The sequence below is a fragment of the Aquarana catesbeiana genome, linkage group LG07 (assembly GCF_042186555.1).
Source record: "Aquarana catesbeiana isolate 2022-GZ linkage group LG07, ASM4218655v1, whole genome shotgun sequence".
In the NCBI taxonomy this organism is placed as follows: Eukaryota; Metazoa; Chordata; class Amphibia; order Anura; family Ranidae; genus Aquarana; species Aquarana catesbeiana.
In genome coordinates this window covers 74,330,913-74,357,687 of record NC_133330.1, presented here as the reverse complement: position 1 = coordinate 74,357,687, position 26,775 = coordinate 74,330,913, and the positions used below count along the sequence as shown (strand labels likewise).

The 26,775-nt window shown below is 35.7% G+C and overlaps 1 protein-coding gene across 1 annotated transcript; it reads left to right on the top strand.

Moving 5' to 3' along the window:
- The first annotated feature begins 8,278 nt into the window (after window positions 1–8,278).
- Window positions 8,279–22,736, top strand: BARX1 (BARX homeobox 1). The gene is made up of 4 exons (XM_073592330.1): window positions 8,279–8,737; window positions 11,253–11,556; window positions 16,122–16,206; window positions 22,031–22,736. Exons 1-4 carry the CDS (start codon window positions 8,536–8,538, stop codon window positions 22,193–22,195), a joined length of 756 nt encoding a protein of 251 aa, XP_073448431.1. The 5' UTR covers window positions 8,279–8,535; the 3' UTR covers window positions 22,196–22,736.
- Window positions 22,737–26,775: the final 4,039 nt, after the last annotated feature.

Genomic DNA, 26,775 nt, shown 5'->3' with positions numbered 1-26,775 from the left:
GAGCCGCTGTGTCTCGCTCGATTCACAGTGCCGAGCTCCGTTCCCTGCGAGCGTTGCGACGCACGGGGACGGAGTTCGGCGGTAAATTCAAAAGTGAAACACACAGTATAGATACAGCATACTGTAATCTTACAGATTACAGTACTGTATCAAATAACTACACATCCCCTTTGTCCCTAGTGGTCTGCCCAGTGTCCTGCATGCAGTTTTATATATATAAAACTGTTCTTTCTGCCAGGAAACTGGAGATTGTCCATAGCAACCAAAACTGTCTCTTTACATCAAAAGTGGTTTTAGACCAGCTAGAAAAAAGCGATAATAAATTAGAATCACTCGCAGAATTGAGCGATAGTGATTTGTGAGGAGATCCGTCATCAAACACTAAAAGTAACAAAAGCTAAAATTCTGCAACTGAGCAAATTTCAGTGTTTTTGATTTGATTACATTATTGAATAATTTTTATTATTATTATATTATTATTTGTTATAATTATTTATAGTTATTTATTATATTATAATTTTTTATTTCGTTTTTCAAACTTTATCATACCCGGGATGTCTACTAGACTCTTGTTTGGACAGATTCAAGTGAACTATTCCTAAGAATTACAGGCCTACAATATAAAACGCCAAATTTCTGTGCAAAATAATTGTACCGCTTTCAGCACCTAAAATCAGAAATAATCATACCGCCAGGGAGGTTAAAGTGACACTAAAGTTACATTTTTTTTTTTTTAAATAACAAACATGTCATTCTTACCTCCACTGTGCAGCTTATTTTTGCACAGAGTGGCCCCGAACCTGGTCTTCTGGGGTCCCTCGGCAGCTCTCTAGGCTCCTCCCCGCTTCAGATAACCCCCCAGGAGAACTGCTCTCACGGGGGGGTTAACTTGCGGGCGCACTCCCGAGTTCAGCATTCGGCGTCCATAGACGCCGAATGCAGGACTCGGCCCTGCCCACCGGCAGCCACGTCATTGGATTTAAATGACAGCAGCGGGAGCCAATGGCTGCGCTGCTATCAATCTATCCAATCAACAGCCGCGAACCCCAGACAGAGAGATGGCGCATCCCTGTGAGACAAGTTCGAGGGGTCAGGTAAGTAAAACGGGGGGGGGGGGTTGGCTGGTCACTGACAGGTGTTTTTTCACCTTAATGCATAGGATGCATTAAGGTGAAAAAACACAAGCTTTTACAACCCCTTTAAGCACTTATCAAGAGTGAAATGCGTTAGCTGTTTGCTGCTGCCTTTTCCTGCTGAATTGGGGAGATGTGATTTTTAATCAGTATAAACAATAAGGCCTCATGCACACTGGACGTTAAAATAACATTATAAAAACGTCAGTAGCTTTGCAGTGAGTTTTTCAACTTTTTTCAACGTTTTTGCAATAGCGTCTTTTAGCATTTATTAGTGTTTTTAGCGTTTTAGCATTTTTGTTTTAAGAAAAAAAAATATGTTTTTTTTCAATGGATCAAAAACGTTAAAAAATGCTGGTGAGCGATGTTTTTGAGCGTTTATCGACATTTCTCAGCGTTTATCAGGGTTAGAGAATTTTTACAGCTGAAAAACATCTCTCAGAACCCACTAGTTTTGGGGTTTTTTTACTGCTCAAAAACGCCACTGCCCAAAACTGCTGATAACAGCCTATGTGTGCATGGACACATAGGATAACATGATGGAGAGTTTAATGACTGTAGAAAAAAATGTCTACAGCCAAAAACAGCTGCTGTAAAAACGTCAAAAAAACGTCCAGTGTGCATGAGGCCTAAAGGTGGTTTTACGTGTGCGGCTGACCACTATGTTTCTGCTTTAGGCCTCATGCACACTGGACGTTAAAATAATGTTATAAAAACGTCAGTAGCTTTGTAGTGAGTTATTCAAATTTTTTCAATGTTTTTGCAATAGCGTCTTTTAGCGTTTATTAGCGTTTTTATAATTTTCCAGTTTGCATGAGGCCTTAGTGTGTCAGCAAGGGTGGATCAGCGGACCGACCTGGAGCAGTTCTTTCTTTTCAGGAAGCTCTGTGTAATTTCCAGGCTCCAACTTTGGGTCCATTAACACCTATGCCTCTGCAATTTAGCATCATTTTATTTATGATGGACAATGTGCATTGTAGCATGTAATCACATGATGCATTAAAGCGCATGTTTCTGCATTTTAAGTGCATTTTTAAATGGGGCATTACTAGTCAGCAGTCAGCTTGATAAGGCTGGCAATGCTTCAAAACACACATATGATACTTTTTAATGTTTTGCCATAGACTTCTATAGACCTTACAAGGCTGTAGAAAGGAAAAGAAAATCAGACAGGTCATATTTTCCAAATTGTGCTGTAAAATAGCACAGCGATGTGAACACTACTTATTTATAACATTAGGAGTATGAGCATTAGCAGCAGTGCTTATGTTGCAATGTTCTTGTTGTGGGCTGACAACACATCCCCTGGAATTCATAAAGACTGGCGCAAACAGATTACCCATCAAGAACTGAATTTGGCGCGGGTGTTGCACCACAAAGTTGATGTGGAAGAGATTACAACTGAATTTGACACACAAGTCGCTGGCAGAACCAAAGCTGCCGTAGATGTTTTCTGGATTAGGTGCAACATATTAACAAGAGCAATTATTGCCAGTAAAGTGGCACAGCAGATTTATTGAATTCACCCCACTCTGTGTTTTGATGACTGAAAAGTGCAGCTTTGCCCAGTTTTCTTTTGTGAAACAACTGAAAGTGGTTGTAAACCTCAGACATGAAATATGAGCAAAGCATTTCCCATTATTGCGTGTATTTCTCTCATTCAAGAACACTGGGAGGTTTATTTACTAAAGGCAAATCCACTTTGCACTACAAGTGCACTGCAAGTGCAGTCGCTGTAGATCTGAGGGGAGATCTGAGAGGATCTGAGAGGAAAATAAAAAACAGCATTTTAGCTTGCACATGATTGGATGATAAAATCAGCAGAGCTTCCCCTCATTTCAGATCTTCCGCTCAGATCTACAGCGACTGCACTTCAAAGTGCACTTTCAGTGCACTTGTAGTGCAAAGTGGATTTGCCTTTAGTAAATCAACCCCTAAGTGTCATTTTTGCTTCCTTATTCCTCTGCTATCAGCATGAATCTTTTCTGACACGTTTTCCTGACACCAAGAGAGAAAAAGGTGACAGGGGTAGGAGTTCCAGCCGATTGACAGCCTCAGCTCTGTTCCTGTGTGCTATGTGAAGGGGGGGTATCCCTTCCCTCCAATCAGCTGTCAGAGCTCTGCTCACTGAGATCTGTAGTGTGTAATTTCACCTCTTTGTCACCTTTTTTCTGACAGCTCAGACAAGCTTTATAAATTCCTAATCAAGGTAATTACCGCTCCAGGTGGTATCGCTTGTGTTCACACCATCCTAGTGTATAGGAGATGAAGGGTGCCGGCTCAGCAAAGTCAAATGGCAGAAAATGGAAAATGGATGGCTGCACTCCAAAATAATACCTTTATTAAATAAAGCTAAATCCATACATCAATCAGAGACACAGGTCCAGGTGATGACTGACGCGTTTCGTACCATGCCATTAATGGTGCAAAATGCATCACCTATCATCTGGACCTGTGTCTCTGTTTGATGTATGGATTAAGCTTTATTTAATAAAGGCATTATTTTGGAATGAGGCCGTCCATTTTCCATTTTCTGCCATAAGCTTTATAAATTCTGGACTTTGAATGGATGTAGAGAAGAGCAGACTGCAGATAAACAGGAGGATTTGTTTCATTTCTGTGTATCACCTGAGGCCAGTCACTTCACTGGGTACATGTAATGGTTTATAACCACTTCAAACCCTCCAACTATCACTACCACATGGACACTAAGACCTCTTTCACACTGGTGCGTTTTCAGGTGCTTTAGCCCTGGAAATAGCCTCTGCTACGTGCCTGAAAACCGCCTCCCATTCATTAAAACGAGCAGCACTTTAGAGCCAACGCACCTGCGGCCCCAGTGTGAAGGGGGTCTAATTGTTCTGTAGTAATAAGATAAGAATTAGGAAATACACCTATTCTCCTTGACATAACACAGGAGGAGTGCACAAGACACAGGACAGCTCTGAATTTCTCACACGATCAACAGGTATTTTTTTCACTTATCAAGCAAATAAACCAAAAGGTTTTCAAAGGCAAATTTGATTTGGATCTCTAAGCATTTCTTCCAATGAAGACTGTCACTATTTTAAATTTGTAGTTCTACTTTAACAGACCAAAATGAGCAAATATGAGGAAGAAGAAGAGAAGTTTATAGATCTACTTTAAGAATAACTGGACCCCATCAGTAGCAAACCTGTCACATACACTACTGTTTTGTGCTGCTAAAAAGGATAGCTATATATTATTACTATCATAATATAATATGAGACTTTGCTATAGATTTGGGGCCAGCAACAGGTCATCTGCAACCTCCCTGTCATTTTCAGCCATGTGAAGGGCAGATCACACCCCCATCATGGCAGTTGCCAATTTCTGATCCTGTCCACAGATTCACAGACCTCAGATCAGAGTGGCAATGGGGATTACAGAGCTGAGGAAAGGTCTAGGCTCCTCCTCAGCTTTGACACATCACAACTTTGCTCACTATCAGATGCCAATGCATTTGAGAGGAATGTGGGGATTTGTGCTTTGGGCGTTTTTTGCTTAGAGAGGCGGATGCTTTTACTGAAAGGGGGTATGTTTGGTGATGGGGGGATATGTATTAGATACTCTGCACTTTGTGTTATGCACTTCTGACCTCTGTACCATGCATTACATACTACTTACCTCTGAATTCTATGGTACACACTACTAACCCCTGCACTCTACATGACATACTACTGGTCTCTGACTCTGCTGACCTCTGCACTCTGCATTACTCACTCCATGACCTCTGAACTATAAATTACACACTACTGATCTCTACACTCTATTTTACTTACCCCTGACCTCTGTACTCTGTGTTACATACTATAGACCTCTGAATTCTGCAATACTTACTCCTGACCTCTGCACTCTGTGTTACATACTATAGACCTCTGAATTCTGCAATACTTACCCCTGACCTCTGTACTCTGTGTTACATACTATAGACCTCTGAATTCTGCAATACTTACTCCTGACCTCTGCACTGCTTACCTATGAAATTTGTGTTACATTAACCCCTGCACTCTGCGTTACATACTATTGACCTCTGACTCTGAGTTTCTAACCTCTTATCTCTGAAGTTTGTGTTATGTACTACTACCAACCTCTGAATGCTGTGTGTTACGCTGTATACCAAAACCATCTTCAAATACTGTTGTTAAAGGTACCTTTTAACTCCCACACCATTGCTTCATAGCCACTAGGCTTCATTTACAAAAGAGAGTTATCACCTTGTAAAGTGAATGCTCACTTATAGCTTAGTAAATAAGGTGAAGTTAAATATTTCAATCAAGTGTAAGTAAAAATCTATTTATTTTTGCAAAGACTTAGGTTCGCCCTAAATTGTAAGCTAAATGAACATTCATTTTGCTAAGTCATTCCCCAACAGCTTCAATCACTTCCACTGTATTATCATAACCAGGACTGATACATGTATTGCATTTTCATCATCGCCAGTCTGCAGTGCAATACATGCGGCAATCTTATATATATATTCATTCTATAAATTAAATATATAGGGGAGATTTTAAAAAATCTAAATCAAATACAACAGTCCCTTCATATCAAAGTGTGGATATTTCAAATACAGTTAGCACCCAAAAATATTTTTATCGGGTACCCAGATGGGTAGATTTACTAAAACATCGCCTGTCTAATGAACCTGTGCTGGCTTCAGACGTTTCTACAAGAAATCAGAACATTACTGTAGCTGATTGAACGCTTGGAGAGCAGAGCACACATTCAGAATGCGGATTTTAGTTTTTGATTGTCTATTTGATAATTGGAGGCTCTGATCGTGCATTGATCATAGATCTAAAAAATGCCCAATTCAGATGACCTGTACAGGTGATCAGCTGGATTCTGAAATCTGACGATTCTCGTTTCTATTATCTTGTTAGTGCCTAATTAAAAAGCAATTCAATCCTATACTTTTTTTTTTCGTTTTAATTAAATAAAATGTGTGTTGATCTTAAAATTATGCACGTGTATGATTTGCAATTCAATGGTTGCAAAAACAAAACCGTAAACTCTAAAGTAATTGCATATACAACAATGGCTGATCAATTACATCTTAAACCCGACAAAAGGAAAACGGGATAAAATGTAAATATTGGGAAACATAATCATGTCCGTATAGTGTCTTTTATATTTTCCTTTCTATCCAAAAACCTCAAGATTGGAATATTTTCCTTTTTCCTCCGAATTAACATATTCATATGCATAGATCTGCAGAGTATTGCTCTTTGTTCAGCATCTATTCTCACCTATTCCTGCAGAACATCTGACTCTTTTTTTGTCGGATACCTACTTCTGCCCAAAATGTACAATATTTTATTAACACATCGTGCAAAACATCTCACTTTTGATCAATTGCTTAATTTTTTAAAACTCATTTTGTACTGAATTTATTGAGGGATCTTTTATACACGTGTTTTGTGACGTTATTTACTAAAATATGACACCTCATCCTACCAGAATAGCTGTATTTTATTTGATATAATTCAGTTGTTTGTTTTGACTGATTATGGTGATAAATCCAAACCAAGAGTGTAAAAGTCATTTGATTACTCCCATCTCCCAAATTAATAATACTGTGTTATAAGATGCTGTATGGATGAGCCTGTTCAATGGCATTTCTTGGAAGGAAGATACTTTTTTATGGTCCTGGAAAAGCAATCTGTGGACCTATATTTATGTATGTATGGATCTATCTCTAGATCTATATATCTATATCTATCTATCTATCTATCTATCTATCTATCTATCTATCTATCTATCTATCTATCTATCTATCTATCTATCTATCTATCTATCTATCTATTTATCTATCGCATGTATATCTATCTATCATCTGTACCTGTATGGAGATACATTTATAATTTTCTTTCTTTCTTTTCTTTTTTTTCCTTTCCTTGTACATTATGAACAAGTCGGGGTTGCAGTGTCCCAAAAAAAGGCCCACTTTTGCTCCACGTATCATATTATTCTCTATTACTGTACAGATTAGTTATATGACTTCTAATCTGTATACCAGACTGATGCATTTATGTATATGATACAACATGACTTACTAAAGGCCTAATGATCTACTAAGCAAAGTGTAGTCAGTAAATTAGGTTATGATGTGTTCATTTTAAACATATGCAAAAAAAAATCCTGGCTTAATTTCTCTTGCCACCCATCTAAAATGTTTAATACACAGAAGCTATAAACCAAATCTCTATCTATCTATCTATCTATCTATCTATCTATCTATCTATCTATCTATCTATCTATCTAGTATCTATCTATATTGTTTTTAATACATATAATAATAAAACAGTAGAATACAATGCACCTGTTCAGTAGATACACAAATACATATACAATTTCTCTGAATATAAGATTATATAGAAGGATGTAGTCCGTGTATGTGTATGTATGGATCTCTCTCTATATATAATAAAATTAAAATTCTATATTTTTTAAGTACAATAACAATACCCAACTTAAACTATACTAGGGACATGCAATGCCATTTCTCATATCATAGTAGAGTAATCGAGTGTATGGATATTTGTATGTATGTGTTTCTCTCTCTATATATATGTATATAAACGAAACAGTAGAATAAAATGCACCTGTATAATATATACATAATATATACACATACATATTTTAATTACGATAATATCCTTAAGTAAACTAATTATTTGGGCTCGGAGTATGTAATTATATGTAATGATCACTGTTGCATTTCTCATGTCAGCCGGAGAAGATCCTATTTCTATAAGTCACTTTGCCTTATTTATGGCCATGAAGCAATCACCTGGTGATTTACTGTAAACTAAACTAGGAAATGCCTGGTGATGTGTGCAGATTTATCATCTGTATCTGTGTCTATCATTGTTGAGGTGTAATCACACCATTACTCAGGATCATATAATTGGCTTGTGGGCCTGTTTTGAATTAAAAGTAAGAGTCTAATCTTGCTGATAATTTGCCATGGTGGGAAATGATATGTTGGAGAGGATTGCAGTGTGATCGGCCCCGCCCCTTTCCCCTCCCCTTTGCTCTGTTCTGTCTTGGAGATCAGGATATCATAGGCTGCTTCTCACAGAGGGGCGGGGCTAGCGAGCACTCCCAGAGAAGTTTGGAAACTTTCAGGCTGGTGTCATTCCCTCAAGCAGACTTCACCGAGCTCCGGGCCAGGACGAGGGAGAGGATCTGTGACTTCTCTCATCGGGGTCACCATCTACAGGGGACACCGGGCTGTCACCCCCCCGAGGAGAATGACAGGGGGTCCCAGGGAGTTCCGCAGACATCTGGGGGCTTCGGACTGTCCGCTCTAGCTCATCATCGGACTGACACAGAGTGTGGGACCGGGAGGGGGCTTGTGACCGAGGAGAGCACCATGCAGCACCCCCTGGATATCGGGGCGCACTACTTCCCCCATGAGACGTTCGCCGATCACAGATCTCACCGCTACCGGAGTTTCATGATAGAAGAGATCCTCACCGATCACCAGGACCCCAAAATCTCCCCTCCTACCGGGGAGCTGCTCAAGTTCGGGGTTCAGGCTCTGCTCTCTGCCAGACCCTACCACAACCACCTCGGTACGATTGCTGTGCCTATCTACTATCATCAGCGTAGGGATCAGTATAGTGATGGGAGCAGAACATATACACCTACCGTACACAGGGCACTGAACCTTTATACAAAGTGTGTGTGTATATATATATATATATATATATATATATATATATATATATATATATATGTATGTATTTATATAAATATATATATATAAAAAGAATAATATATATATGTATCAAAGATAGACAGTTGCACTCCATTTTAGTACTCACTTATCACTTCGGTGGTGTTCCGAAAGTTACTAGTATTTTATTTATTTTTTAACATAAGAGACTGGAAGTAACAGACTTACTTGTCACCTCTATCTAATGGTGTGAAAATGTCTGTTTCGTGAAGCTACTGTAACTATACACATAATATGAACACAGGGGGGTACATGTATATTTTGTAATATGCTTGTCTATAAAGAAAACGTTATTGTCTTCTCTTTCTTTGATATATATATATATATATATATATATATATATATATATATATATATATATATATATATATATAAACATTACTATTGAAATAATTCAATAATACAATGCCTTAAGGGGGGCAGGTACTTGCTGTTTATAGATTTTAAACTTGAAAACATTTGTATTTTTAGACCACAGAAACGGGCACAGAATTTTACATTTATAACATTAGTCTATATTTAGCTTTGATAAGGAACTGTGGCTCTACAATAAAATAATAATAATAATGATAACGATAATAATATAATAATAATAATAATGATAACGATAATAATAATAATAGTATATCTTGTTATAACATGTTTGTGCTCTGTGATTTCATCCATGGCCTGATCCTCTTGGTGTATAATGTCCTCTGTATAGTGCCTGGACATCTCCTATTTGTAGCTATCCCTAAGTAATATTTCACCGCTAACCTACAGCTGTATGTTTAAACAATAAAGCTGGACATGCATTATACAATTTTCTTGTACAATTTTCCTTTGGATTTACCAAAGCCATATAATATGAGGCCAAACCTAAACACTTTCAACTTGTATGCAATCAGGTAGGTCCTCTTACTACATAATTGAAGGTAAATCTAAAGGAAATGGTATGAGAACATTTTATAATGTATGTTCAGCTTTGAGTAGAAAGAAATTCGCCAAATGTAGCTTTCACATGGATACAAATAGTAACAATTTCCTACATGATAGAGTTATTTAGTATTTGTAATCTGCTGTAAACTTGCAGACTTCTACACTTCTACTCTACCAGCACAAATTTAATCTGGGGTTACTAAAAATACATACTTTAATAATAACAATACACTTTATAAATATGTGCAATATACAGGTCTTCCTGGCAACCACAAATATCCGAAATATGATATCATATTATCCTGAATGCACAGTCTGGGACTGTTCCTATGCTGGTTACAGTTTCCACTTCCGTGTATGGAATATTTAATTTAAGTCACCCAAGTTATCAAAATATCATATTGAATACAATATCTCATATATATTATCCAGCCTTTACCTAATATTTACCTATGTTAAATGTAGTACATTACATTTTTGTATTGCATTTTTTTTATTGTTATTTTATATGCATTTGTGATCAGTTGCTTTAAAATGTACCAAAAATATAGGTTTCTCTATATTTGGATACAATTGGACTAGTTCGGTCCAAATATATACATATTCAAGTGATATTTAAAATATATATCTTCTTGTTACCTGTTCTTTCCTGGAATAGTTTCCAAAATATAAGTTGATGTAATTACTAAACTATGTGCGGCTCTAAATCTGAAGTGCAGACAGGCCTTTGTAAATGTAATATTATTGTAATTACAATAGATTGGCCACATAGACTAGATGGGAAAATAAATTAGGTAGTCATCAAAGATATATCATCGATATCATATCATGTAGATATTATAAACCGTGTAGCAAAAGTTTATATAGAAGTTCTTGTTGAGTGAATTGTCCACCATGCTCTATTATGCTGTACAATCTTCCAGCACTATTATATATCGCACTATATTGCATATAAAGTACTATATACAGTATATAGCACAAAGACAATCTATACATTTAGGGCAACACATAGAATATAAGGGAAGTAACATTATTATGGAATGATATACTGATGACTGTGAGCCCAGGAGGTCCCAATATGGATATTACATTTGTTTCTTAATACAGATATTAGATTTGTTTTGGTTTCTACACCCTGTTTTTGCTTCTATACACAATCTGTGTGCAACAAGTGTAGCATAGTCCATGAAAAGTTTCTCTTAACCCACTAGTTGTTAGGATGATAATGTTTTATTCTTTTATTTACTGTATTTATGATTTACAAAAATTGGAACAGGAAACTCTTGAAAACGGTGCTGACATCCATAGCAAAATCAGGGGCAACTTGGCGGATGGTTACCTACATCTTGTTCCAGTTTTTAGTAAATTAGACTATTTTGCTGAAATGTATCCTATGATTCTAGCTAATAGTGCTTTTTCTGGTCTCCCCACAGCCCTACTAAAGGCAGAGCAGGCCTCGATCTTCAAGTTCCCCCTGGGTCCTCTGTCCTGCCCCGGCCTGGGCTCCCCCATCAGCTCCGCACTGCTCGCAGCCAGCTCGGGCCTCCAGGGCGGGTCCAGCTCCGCCCACCACCTGCCCCTAGAACTGCACCTGCGGGGTAAGCTGGAGAGCGGGGTGTCCGAGCAGGGCAGCAAATCCAAGAAGGGCAGGAGAAGCCGGACTGTGTTCACAGAGCTGCAGCTTATGGGGCTGGAGAAGAGGTTCGAGAAACAGAAATATCTTTCCACCCCTGACAGGTAAATGGCCTTATTGCACATTTTACACAACCCCAGTAAATACAGATGACACTCCATTGCTATGGGCTGCATGTGCCAGGGAGGCTGATTTATGGAATCTGAACAGCAGCAAATCTGGTTTCACTTGTCAAATGAATATAATAGTGTAATTGGTTGTTATGGAAACAGGATGCAATTTGCTTCAGTTGTCTAAAAACAGCCTATGGGACAATATATTATACAGCAATCATAGTTATGCAAGATTTTACAGGTAATAGGAATTAGTATGTAGGAACAAAAGGGACATTTTTACTGTAGAGTTAAAGATTATATGAAGATATATTTTAAATATATATTTTATTGTGTAGTGCATAATAAAATGCACACATAGAAAAATTTATATATATATATATATATATATATATATATATATATATATATATATATATATATATATAATTTTTCTATGTGTGCATTTTATTATGCACTACACAATAAAATATGTATTTAAAATATATCTTCATATAATCTTTAACTCTACAGTAAAAATGTCCCTTTTGTTCCTACATATATATATGAAATGCAACAGTGAACATTCGATATAACTACATACTCGGAGCCCAAATAAATAATTTACTTGATCTTCTTTTAATTAAAACATGCATGTGTATATATATATATATATATATATATATATATATATATATATATATATATAAAATACAGGTGAATTTATTCTATTCTTTCATATATATATATATATATATATATATATATATATACAGAGCGAGAGAGATAGGGAGCGAGGGAGAGAGAGATACATTTTCTTATAGAGTAAAAGATAAAAAATGTTTGTTTTTTTCAGATATCTGCATTTTAATCTTTGACTCCGCTGTAAAATATATAATTATTTCCTAATATATTTGTAAGAAGGTGGTGGAGAAATGCCAACATGGTGTTTATTTGTTAATATTCCACTCAATTAATGATAGATTTTCAGGTAATAGCGTGTATTAAACATTATAGATGGGTGGCAAGATAAATTAAGCCAGGATTTTTTTTTTTGCATATGTTTAAAGTGAACACATCATAACCTAATTTACTGACTACACTTTGCTTAGTAGATCATTAGGCCTTTAGTAAGTCATGTTGTATCACATACATGCATGCTTCAGTCTGGTATGCAGATTAGAAGTCATATAACTAATCTGTATAGTAATAGAGAATAATATGATAAGTGGAGCAAAAGTGGGCCTTTTTATTTGGGACACTGCAACCCCTAATCCGACCTGTTCATAATGTACAAGGAAAGGAAAAAAAAGAAAAGAAAGAAAGACAATTATAGATGTATCTCCATACTGGTACAGATGATAGATAGCTATATATGCAGTAGATAGATAGATAGATAGATAGATAGATAGATAGATAGATAGATAGATAGTTTAAACTAACACAGAATAAAAAGGAAAAACGACCGCTGAATTCAAATAGAGTATGACAGTCACACAGCTAAAATATATCTCTGTGCTAAAGCCAAATCGATCCTCTATGTGTCCTTCATTTCACACAAATCAAGCAGAAAAACACATTTATTTGTAACAATATCATCCACTTACTAAATAAAATTCCGCATCTGAACTGTTTACTGCTATAGTATATAACTGCTTTTCTGGCATTCGATTTTTATGTATAAATAGAATATGTATAGGATTCTAAATTCCGTACGTTAACGCTGTTTAATATTAATTGCAATATTAATTTATATATTAATTGTTGTTTAATATATATGTTCAGAGGTGTCTGGCGAAGAGTGATTATATTTATTGATACAGTTATGTTCAAAGCAACGGCAATGTACTTGAATCGTTTGTAAGAGATTTGACCTCACTGAACTATAAAACGTCTCCTTTTATTGGTAATACCCTATAACCATGTATGATAATAATAATAATATTTAATAGTATAACAATATTAACAACAATACCAACCATGTTTAATCAAAATACAATATAACCATGTATTCGTGATTACTTAGGGGAATTTTGCTCGTGCCTAGAGCTAGAAAATGCATGAAAAATATTGAGATACAAAATTGCTTTATAATGAAACTGGCGTACATTTGCTTCTGCCCTGAATATAGCAGCTTGAGTAATTTTCTTTGGGATCCAAATTATTTGTTAGCAATAGAAACTGGAAGATTTTCATTCTTAGTTGTCTGAAAAGAAAACGTTAATTTTACACCAATATACTGATATTATTGTGTAAATTTGAGTATATATATATATATATATATATATATATATATATATATATATATATATATACTGTATACACACATGTTCAGTTTCCTAACTTTGGCCTTCTAACTGTATGTGGATACAGTAGGAGGCATACAAATATGTGCTGAAACTATCTTTGACAGCACCGTATTCTCTATAGACTTTAGGGTCAGATTTATTATAACTGGAATAATAAGAAGACAGGAGATGTTGCCTACAGTAACTATTTAGATTTCAGATTTCAGAAATCTGATTGTTCTTTTTTTCGTTTCATTTTTATCCAGTTTTCATGAATTTACCGCGTGTATGTTTCACAGATCCTATAGGCTGAAAATTAGGGTCAGATTCACTGAAATTGGAGAAAAAAATAAGCATAAAAATGAAGGCTTTTCCAAGTGTTCCAAATCAGCTTCCACCTTTTACTTACTGGTATCATGCAATATTTTTAATGGGTGTTAAGGGCAGCAACTCAATTTTTATAATTTTTTTTTTCTTTTCTCCAGACTCAGCTCTTTGCTGTCAATTCATAGAGAAAAAGACCCTTTCAGTTATATGAATGATCCTTTTTCATTTAGAATGTTTTAAAAGCCACAATAAACATTTAAATCCCCTGTAAACTTCTGCTGGTGATTAGGAAGTGTCAAGAGATAGTTCTGGGAAGCCTGGGTTGCATTTGTTGTAAAAGTCAGCTCATTAGCATATGACAGTGTGGATTAAATGTCAGATTTACTGAGCTTCAGTAAGAATAAGAAGAGTCTCTATACTACAGCCAAGAATCATTCTCAAGCGATAAAGGTTTTTAGAGTCAGTTTGAAGTGATTGGAGATGCTTGCACTTAGAGATTATTATATATGATGGGAGGTTAAGGAACGTGGAGGTGTACTCAATTGCTTTTAATCAGATCCCCACTGTCTGTATATACTAAAAATGAAAATAAGAATGCCATTAGCTGCTGGGAGTATTATCTACACACAGTTTAGCTTATCTTAATTTTTTAGTACATTTTTTTATATAGAATTCCTACTGTCAACCCCTTTTCAGGGTGAAGTTGCATAGACACTATGGGGTTGCTTTACTAAGTAATTGTAAACTGTTCAGTGTTTCTGAATAAGGTGTGTTCATTACTGAATGGTGTGCAAGATGACACAGGAATTTTGCTACTAACACATGACTGCATGATATAAGAGAATATATATATTTATATATATATATATATATATATATATATATATATATATATATATATATATATATATATATATATATATGTATATATATATATATATATATATATATATATATATATATATATATATATATATGTATATATATATATATATATATATACATATATTTTTATTTATTAATGTATTTATATAGCACTGAAAATTTATGCAGTGCTTTACATATATTGTTCATTCACAGTTCCCTGGCCTCAAGAAGCTTAAATCTAAGGTCCCTATCTCACATGTATACATATATAGTACACATACTAGGGCCAATTTAATCAGGAGCCAGTTAACTTACTAGCATGTATTTGGGGGTGGGAGAAAACCATTGTACCCAGAGGAAATCAATGCAAGCACAGGGAGAACTCCATTTACTGAGATCAATGAACATTCAATTTGCAAAGTGTATATTCTCTACTGCTGGTAATCAACCCCAATATGAGTTATTTATCAAGTTGGGAATTCTGAAAGTCATCCAGATTTTACCACCTTTGTGGTCAAAGCATCTTCTGTTTTTAGGCCTTAGAGCAGGCGTACTCTGCATACAAAAACAAACAAGAAAACGGAACCGCTTTAATCAATGACACAGTTTACATATACTCTGTAGCCTATGGTGCATTTAAACAAAATAATGCCTTAAGCAACGCATGTATGTGAACGACGGTCATTGAAAACAATGACTTTATGGATGACATGCGAATTTAGAATGTTTTTGACGCATCAAATTCGTCATGAACTCGCATCAGTGTGAACCGGCACTTACCGTGTAAAAAGGGCACATTTCCTCCCTCTCACTTTGACTATGCTGTAATGTTGGCCAAGATGAGGAGGAAAAATGTACCAGGTCCTAGTGGTGCAGCAATTTAATTCAGCAAATTGGACAGATTTGTAATAACCAGTTGTCTTCGGTGAGAGATCTGTTCATGTACAACGACCAGACCCCAATTCCCAACTATATTATCATTGCTGTTTCCTGTTACCTCTTTGTTGTTTGATTTGTTCACAATGTACCACCAACTGTGTAACAATTATAAAAGGGCGCTTTGTAGTAAACTTTTTTTTTCTCTTTTACCCTCAGGATAGACTTGGCAGAATCTTTGGGGCTTAGCCAACTACAGGTGAAAACTTGGTACCAAAATCGGCGCATGAAATGGAAAAAGATTGTAAGTGAATTTTGTACTCTATCCTGTTTAATCTCCTTATCTATGTCACTAAGGGGTGGATTTACTAAAACGGGAGAGTGCAAAATCTGGTGCAGCTCTGCATAGAAACCAATCAACTTCCATTTTTTTTCCCAAAGCTTAATTGAACAAGCTGAAATTGGAAGCTGATTGGCTACCATACACATCTGCATCAGATTTTGCACTCTCCAGTTTTAGTAAGATTTCTATTGTATCTACCCAATGTGCTTGGAAATCTTACATTTCCTTCTGCATTGCAATTAGATTCTGTTTTCCCCTATTGATTATATTTTACTTTTCCCATTCCCTTCAGTTTTCCTCCTTCATTCAATTTCACTTACTTAACTTAATTCTCCATTTTACTGTCCCTCTTACTTTTTCTTTACTTTACTTTTCTTTACTTACTTTTTCTTTTCTGCTCTATACACCACCCATCTCCATTCCTACAAGCTGCCTCTGGTTTCCCCTCTTTTTAATTTTTTTTAAAATTACAATTAGTTACAGTATATAGTGCCATCAATTTACACAGTGCTTAACATATATTGTACACATCAGTCCCTAACTCTTAAGGAGTGTAAAATCTAAGGTCCCTAACTCACATTCACACATACACATATTAGGACCAATTTAGACAGAAGCCAATTAACCTACCAGCATCTCTTGGTTATATTTTACTCTTCATGTCCCTTGTAGTTTCTTTTCATGTATTCTCCTTTTCTTCATGCTTTCTCTTCCTTTCTCCAATTTAGGGTCACCTTACACATTGTAATCTGACCATATATTCTGTGTACAATCAACTTTAGATTTACCAATGTAATATGAGGAAACATCTCATCTCCCCAGTCAATTTGTATCTGATCAGGCTGGCTCTAACTTAGACTACTTAGTTGTTAGTTGAGCTAAAGAAGATTGGATGATCAGATTGTAATGTGTGTAATGAGCTTTAGTTTACATTTTCCTGTCCCACTCCCACTCTCCTGCCCTATAAACTTCCCATTTTCTTGTTACTTCCCTCTTTGTTCCTTCTCGTCTTGCTTTAGGGCCAAAGCCCTATACAAAGCTCAGCATTATCAGAGTAGAAAATCATTTATCTGTTCTTATTTTACCTCTTTTAATTTTGCTTGTTGAAATGCAATTTAAAAAAGCTGAAATCAGTGTTCCAAACACAGGTTGCCATGTGATATATGTGCATTAAGCCTCTTTCACATGGGCAGCCAGGGGGGTGGCAAAAGCAAGAGGTTGAGCCATTATTTACTGCCCTCGGACCGCCCACCTAAAGCCTACAATACAGCTTGGGGCTGTTTAGATGCACTGCAATCACATGGCATGATGAGTTAATAAGTGGAAGGCACTACCATGGACCCCAATTCAATGGGCCCACACCACAACAATGAGCCAAATGCTTGGCTTGTGATTGCGGTGCATTGGTTCCAATGGAAATTGCTGTTCGTCAAAAAAAAAAAAAAGACTCATTCGGGAGAGGGTAGAATCATCTCTTGAATACCTGACAGTGGCTGCATATCGCTTTTTAGACTAAACAAGTTTGAACTTAGTCTTAAATTGGTGTTTTTTTTTTTTTTTTACATCACAGACATTATTTTATTTAGTACTGTGATAAAATGCTATTTTGAGTGTTATTTTAACAGTTTGGCAGTGTAGTTTGGTAGTAGAAGGAGTGGAAGAGATGCCCTGTCATTGACTATTCCCTTTTCTTTTCACCAAATGTTTAAAGCTGATCTCTAGGAAAAAGAAAAATGCTCCCTTACAGTGTTATTGCCCTTTCACTGCAAGGGTTAAAGGCTCATTTAGGTCTAGAGGGCCTGCAAAAAGCAGTTTTACTTGCCCAATCTCTACATGCTCTGGAGGCCGCATCCAGGCTGTGTACATGAGGCCTAAGGCTTCAGGCTCTCTTCCCCTATGTTCTTGTGGTCATCATCCAGACTAATGCAGAACCCAAAGCCCTGCACTGGACGTGAGGATCCAGAGTAACAGCGTAGGGGAGAAAAGGAGAGTGCCAGCTGTGGGAGCGGAGAAACTAAGACTTAAAACTGCCGTTCCTGGTCCCCTAGACATAAATTAACATTTAACCCTTGCAATGTGGGGGAAGTCTCAAGGGAAGGGATGATTTATTCTCTCCCTGGAGATAGGCCTCAAAGGTATAAGGATTCCACATGTAAGGGATATCTTTGCTACCTGCATAGCAATACATAGCAATTTACATTTAAATTTAAATTTTGAAGGTAATGGGGTTGAATTACTAACGGCAAATAGATTGTGCACTTTGCAAAGCACAGTTGCCCTCTGCAAGTGCAGTTGCTTCAGAGCTTTGTAAATGAGGAAAAGCTTCACTTTGCAAAGAGTACCCAGTCTTGTGCAAGGAAATTTAAAAAAAACATAATTTTTGCTTGCACATGATTGGATGATGGAAGTCAGCAGAGCTTCTGCTCATTATTGAACTCTGGAGCAACTGCACTTTGCAAAGTGCACAGTCTTTTTTGCCTTTAGTAAATCAACCCCAATGGATCATTAGCAATTATAAAATAGCAATATCAGTTTTTCTGAGCAGACCTACTATCTGAAATATTAGGTTGATTTAGATATATATCTGGCGACCATCAAGCAGTGTAGGGAGGGCAAGCACATCTCCTGACCACCCAAAATCTGTTCAGATATTAAAGAGGAACTAAACTATCCTATCGTTTCCAGCCACAGAAGCTGCCATGATCTCAGCCACTGTTTTCAACCTCCATGATACTGCACATGTGATCAGTTATGACACTAGCCATTTGATGGTTTGACAGTTTGGTTGAGAGCACAACCAATGTGACAGTTAAGTTCCTGACACATCCCTGGAATGTAACTGTTTTTTGAATCTGTTTAAAGTGGACCTTCGGCCCTATAGAAATGTAATTGTCCCCTGACTTCTCTTCCCTTTCATACTTGTATATTCCTTTTTAAAATTTATAGTGTTTTTGTGCTGAGGGGGAAAGAGCCCTCTGGGGTCTGTGCAGGCGTGGAGTCTGAAGTTCCTTTTTAAATTTGTGGTGTGGAACAATCCGCTTGCAGTACAACCCGATTGATGGGTGTCCAGAGACATTTCATTTTTTTGTGAAGTCAATTTTATTGATAACCTCTAACTGTAAAAAATCATTTAAACTAGTACAAGAACAAAAACATGTTTAGAAATTACAACTACATGCTACTTTCTTCTGTGCCATGCAACCGCATTCAATTAATGTAAAAATTAGGAAAAGATGGTTCTATTTCTTCTTGGTACAATGAGCATTAGATAACACCAGAAACGTGTCATAAAGCCACCCAAGGGAGATGATCATTTTACACCACAATAATGAGTAATAAAAAATAGCCTTTCTCTTCCTGTATTGCATTTCAAGCATATTTTATAATTCTGGCCCGGGCTACGTACACACAGCCGTGAGGATTTTACTGATCATATAGACACGATTTTTCTGGCACAAAAGTTCCTGTGTAATGATCCATTTGTGTTTAGAATGCAGCTGCGTTGTTTTCAATGAAGACATTCACACAATTGCGTAAACTTGCACTGCGTTCAGATGTGTAACATGAAAGCCAACACTCTGCACATGAAGACACACGTATACACGTATACCATTTAAAAAAAAGAACAGGACAATTTTAATGTATTAAAAAATGTATCTATTTACTGATCATAAAACAGGAACTTTTCTTCCTGGCCTAATGTCTAGTAAAGGTCTTACGCCTGTGTTATGGCCATGTGAATGTAGACTTAATGTGTACTTTCTTGTTCTCTATCCTCCTGCTCTGTCTTCACTCCCAGAATGCATGTTTTGTATTTATGTATATGTGCATTCACACAGCGTAAAATACATATGCAGATTTTTTTTTTTTGGCAATGGATCTGAATGTAGCACATTTGTGTGCATGTCACCATTGATTGAAAACAATAGAACTACATTCATATCTGTAAACCAAAGCTAATTTGAATTGCTTTTTTTTTTTTTTTTTTTTGCGTGCATGTACCCTCTACACATCTGAGTAGGTAAAATATTGCCTAACATGCTATTATACTTCTAATTGTAGAAAAAGCAGGGCTTTTTTTCTCAGAGAATAGGCGCATGAACTCCCCCTTTTAGGAGTTACCCATTGTCTTTGCCCCTACGTAACTCTGAGCACCAGTCCTTGGTTCCACCCCCTACCCACCTCCCAGTATTACCCCTTTTGGAGAATTCAGAACCAAGTTACATTTGTGGTACTAAGTAATTTGTATGGAATTTGTTATTGATAACAAGAAAAGAAGTAAAATAGACCCCCACAGCCAACAACAATAGACCCACCAGCAACAATAGATCCCCCCTGCAACAATGGACCGCCTACAACAAAATACCACCAAGCAACAATGGACCCTCTAGCAGTCAGCTATAATAGACTGCTCCCTCAACAGTAGATCCCTCCCAGCGACAACTGACCCCCCAGCAACATAAGACCCACCCCAACAACAATAGATTCCCCACCAGCAACAATAGACCTCCACAGCAGCAATCAACCCTTCTGCAGAAATAGACCCCCTCCAGCAACAATAGATCCATCAGCAGCCAGCATCGATAGACACTGTAGCACAACCCAGCACTCCTTACCATTACATACATTCAGTGGTGGAGGTGCCAGAACTGCGTTCCCCCGCGTTCCCGCTGAAAAAAAGCCCTGAGAAAAAGTATAATTTTTCAAGAATATTGAGTTTTGTGAGTTGTCTATCCTTACACAGCAACTACATAACATGGCATATAAATCAAATAACAGGCCTAATGAAGCAAAAAAGATTTATAAATTGATCCTATATAGATGTCCATATTATTTAACTTCTTCAACTTCTCTATTCCCCCTTGTGTATTTCCCTCTGAGCCTTTCTTTCCCACCCCTCTTCATCTAATTGTCTTCCTATTTCCTCCCTATCCCAGTCTTCATCACCTTTTATTCTCCAACTCATCCTTCCTTCTTTTTGTTCTTCCCTTCTTTTTTTGCCTACACACCATTTCTCAATCTCTAGCTCACTGTAAGTCCGTGTTAGTCTCAGTTACCCTATTCTTCACTGGCCCTTATTTTCCTTTCCTTTCCTTCCCTTTCCTTTCCTTTCCTTTCCTTTCCTTTCCTTTCCTTTCCTTTCCTGTCCTGTCCTGTCCTTTCCTTTCCTTTCCTTTCCTGTCCTGTCCTGTCCTGTCCTTTCCTTTTCTTTTTTCCCTTTCTTTTCCTTTTCTTTCCTTTCCTTTTTTTATCTCATATACTCAAATGTCTTAAAGCTGCAGGCATATTATTTGGGCTTTGCAAAATATATTTTAGCAGAGTCAGTTTTTCCCGCCTTCACATACATTTCCCTTATGGTGGGGAAGATAGCGAGAGAAAGCTTATAATTCTGTTCTAGACATTTTGGCTGCTACATTTTATATTAATATTTAAAACATTTTTACTATTTAGAGTTTATTGATGACATATGTAGTCATAACTGAACCCTTTGAATACCTCCTGGTATGCAGAGATTGAGAAAAGTTATTTTTGCCATTCATACCAATCAATCAGATTCATATTCTTACAATTTACTTAATTTATTTATGTAATGATCACATCATTTCCTGGGATATTGGATATGTGTACCAGTAGTAGAGAACCTTTGGTGTAATTTACCAAACACAAATACCATAATGTTTTCTAGTTCTAAAGAACGCACATGAAAAGAGCTGATGTATCTTAGATGGTTTTAATTTATCTACATGTGCTATAGCCCACTAACGTACATATGTTTTTTATTAAGGTTTTGCAAGGTGGTGGACTTGAATCACCAACTAAACCCAAAGGTCGTCCTAAGAAAAATTCCATCCCAACCAGCGAACAGCTTTCAGAGCAGGAGAGGGCAAAGGAGGCAGAGAAACAGACTGAGGACCTCCATTCACCTTGCGAAATTAATCAGGAGGAGTAAAGGACCCCATTGCGGTGCCGGGGCAAAACAGTCAAATAACAGACTCATAGAGAACTCATAGACACTTACAATCAGGAGGATAAATGTGTATAGTGGAATATAAGGAGCATACTGACCTACCTAAGAGCAAAGAAACACTTACCAACTGTCCAGTCCCAATAAGCTCTAAGCATGATGACTTGTCTCTGACTTATCAACACCTCCTCAGAGAGGTTCCTGTGCTTGCACTGTGGGATTTTAGGGCACCTCGCCCTCTCACTGGTAGACTTTGCTCGTTTTAATTATTCTGATTCCAGAATGTGGATTTTTAATATATGGAATAAAGCACTTAAACTGCAAATTCCAGCAATTTTTTGTTTTCCTTTTATTTTTTTTAATTCGTCTGAAGATGCAGTAAAGAACAAGAGTGACTCAATGGTTAGTAGACAATTCTCTAATATTATCTGTTCTTAATATTTAATATGACATTTGTTTTGTTCATGTGTATGTATATATATATATATATATATATATATATATATATATATATATATATATAAAATTAAGCAACACCAACATTTCTAACTTTGTCTTGTACCTGTTTTAACTTTGCTAAATTTTGTATTTTAAATATAAAAAAATAGATGTACAAGACAGGAGCTGCTTTTCAATTTGATATTGTACCTTACAAAACATAGATTTGGCTATTCTTTTAAACATGATTGTTGATCTATGATGTTGATAGGATGATTATACTATAAGAATATTTTTTATGTCCGGGGAGGTAAGTGACTTTAGCTGGAAAAAAAAATCTTTATATTAGCTTTTTATGCACCAAAATATTCCTATAGTAAATCACCAATCAAATAAGCAGGGGTAACGGTCCATGTTGCTTAATAAACTACTATTTTTTGCAGTTGACATTGCCTCTGAAATTTTTTTAAACAGCTTGAAAAGTTGAGGTTTAATAACCTGGTTCAATGTGACAGTATTTCCATGCTCTTTTATATGTTGTGTAAAAAAAAACAAAAATTGCATATTTCCAAAACATTGCATTAAAAAACGTGTTTTTTTAAATATCTGGTATGCCTCTATTTTTTAAACCTTTAATTTTATCCCAGTGAGTGGCTGGACTATACATGGCAAACAAATAAGAAAAAAAATTGTCTTTTTTGAGTTTGCTCTTTGTTACATCTAGGAAAAGGTCTATACCCTTGCCTGTGCACAATGGGGAAGTTGTAATATGCAAAACCTTACTGCAAATTAATACCATGATAAGCCATGTACTACAACAACAGTGCTCTGCTCAGTGGCCAATCTATGGCTAATGTTTAAGAAAGCTCTAAAAAGTATTGCCCATACTATACCCAGTAGATTATAATATATATACATTCATATATAAATATAAAATATTTAAATATATTAAAATACAAAATATAGCATATATATATATATATATATATATATATATACACATATACACACACTATAACTATATACAGGTGGTCTCAGCCTGTTCCATTGCCCTTTACCCTCTCTTAAACTACAGCCTGTCAATCAAGGAATAAATAGAGCTAATAAAAGCACTGTTCTCCTAGAGGCCCTAAAATCAGAGAAAAAAGGAAACTTCGTACATACTTTAAATTGAATCATTCACTTTACCCTCCTACTCAATCCACTATAGAAATATTATGCACAATACCTCTCCACCAGCAGTAATAAGCTGTACTTTTTTTTTTTTTTTTTACAATAAGTGATTTTTTTTTTTTTAATTAACAAATTTCATATTCTTATTTTGAAGGGCATAGGGAAAGACTAGATAATTAGAACTACACACACACATACACACACACACACACACACACACACACACACACACATATATATATATATATATATATATATATATATATATATATATATATATATTTATATATATATATATATTTATATATACATTATTGAATATACTATATATTATATATCACACACACACATTATATATATATATATATATATATATATATATATATATATATATATATATATATATATATATATATATATATATATATATATATATTTTTTTTTTTGTTTTTTTTGTTTTTTTTGTTTTACAATAAATAAATATATTATGCATTACAATTAATTCACTATTTTGATTTAAATAGAAATTTATTATCAGCCAAAAGCCAAAAAAGTTATTTTAGCAAACATATTTAATAATAATATTTAATATTTATATCATTTCCAATTATTACACAAGAGACCCCCCCCCCCTCCTCCATCCCATGCCCCACCCACTTTAAATCATGTTCTTGCTAGCAGTCTGCATGTGTTAAAAGCAGACACATCATGGAAAAGACTACATTTTGTATGTATGGGGCACAAAATCAAACGCAACCACACAGTGGGAAGACAGGGAGACTTTTCATCCAGGCGCTGATTGTAGGTGGAAAATTACAGGGCTCCTGATGAAAACGTCTTTGAACCCTTTATTTAAAGCAGAGGTCATCCCAGCACACATCCTTATGTCCTTGGGTATCCTTCATTGATGTTGGATTTTTTCCCCCAAATAGGTAGGAAAGAAAAGTGTCTGTGTTGCCCATAGCAACTAGATTTTTTGCCAGTATCAGTTATAAAGTAGAAGGATCTCACTGCCTCTGGCAGCCATTATTTTATAGGTTCATTGATGAGACTCTCCAGGGCTGACTATTATTCCATTTACTTCAATCCGGGCTCGAGGGAGGTAGGAAAATCATGCCAGTGTATTATATACTCATTAATATGACCGATGAAGATGAGGATGATTGATGAAAACAGGAGCAGAAGTAGAATTGTTATCCAACTAAACAGCTCTGAAAATGTACAGTTAAAAAAACAAACACACAAACAAACAAATAAACAAACATGGTGTGGGTAAAACACTTTTGACTGAGGTTTCATGAATAAAGAGAGATTGACAGAGAGAAACCAAAAATTAAAATAATAATAATAACTGTGGTAGTTCTATGATTTGATTTTTCTGTCATTCTCTCTCATCTCATTCATGAATCCTCGAACAAAGTTCTACTAACTACTACTATCTATCTATCGATCTATTGATCTATAGCATTATTATTATTGTTAATATTATTATTTTCTATATAATTTTTAATTATTAAATCTATTATATATATATATATATATATATATATATATATATATATATATATATATATATATATATATATATATATATATATATATAAAAATAAAAGCAGAAGTTATATATATAATTATTATTATTATTATTAGTAGTAGTAGTAGTAGTAGTAGAAGTAGTAGTGGTAGTAGTAGTAGTAAACTGAGCTTTTGTTCAGGGATTTGTTAAAAAATAAAATAAGAATATTATTATTATTAATAATAATAATAAGAAGAAGAAGAAGAAGAAGAAGAAGAAGAAGAAGAAGAAGAACTGTTATTATTATTATTGTAGTTATTAATATTATTTTTTATTATTATTAGTAGTAGTAGTAGAAGTAAGCAATATTACTACTACTACTACTAGACGTAGTAGTATTAAACAAAGTTAAACTCTCGTTTTATTTTTGTTTATTTATTTTTTACATGACCACAGAGATCGATTATTGATATTATACTATGTAATCCACTGATTATACCTAGCCAATAAATGGAATAAATAGATGTATCCAGCAAAAAAAAGGATATTATCGTGTAACTTTTCAGTGACCATATTCTGTTCTTCCTCCTATATCAAATTTCATGTTTGCACTGCACATCAAAATCAACATACAGGGAAATAAAAGGACTTTAATCTGCAGTGTAATTTCTGATAATAAGGGAAGCTCTCCAAATAATAAATATAATTCTTGGGTCAGGCTTTCAGACAAGAGATGTTCCAGTCACTCTGATGGGTTTATGGTGTGAGAATCACAAGTCATATCATCTCCTGTCATTCTCTCTGTATAGTTTGTTACATTTTGTTCCCCTTTTACATTTTGGTCTTGCTGCACATGACATTAAAAAAAGTGACACAACAATCAGTTGTATTATCAATATCACAATTGTTGCCAGGGATGACACGTTAATAATGAAACCGTTTGGTCTTGTTTGTCAATAAAAGTGAACTTGTGATAGATGTAAAATTTATTTTGTTGTGACCAACTGCAAGTATCCCAAGAGATTACGAAGTGACGTCATCATGGCTTCCAGGTTGGGGGTCTGAGGCTCGGTTCTTCCCCACCATCTTCCTTGGCAGAATCCAGTTGCACTGGTTACACATTCATGTTGGATGGATCCAGCAGCTTACACCATGCTCTTTCTGGGTGACATGTTTGGGCTCTGATAAAAACACTTTATTTCACCTCCAGACTCCCATCACTTGGACTGGAACAAATCGGTTCCCTGCCCCAGGTTACTGCAAAATATGCAATAGAAGCTTGTTCTGCTGTGCAGAATCATCTTAGAATAGTGGAGAGCTGCAGAGCAATGTATTTAGGGAAATTATAATGAGGTGGAATCTGTATGACAGAAGCATCCATCTTTGTGATTGATCGATGGATAAATAGAATAGCTGGATAGATAGATAGATAGATAGA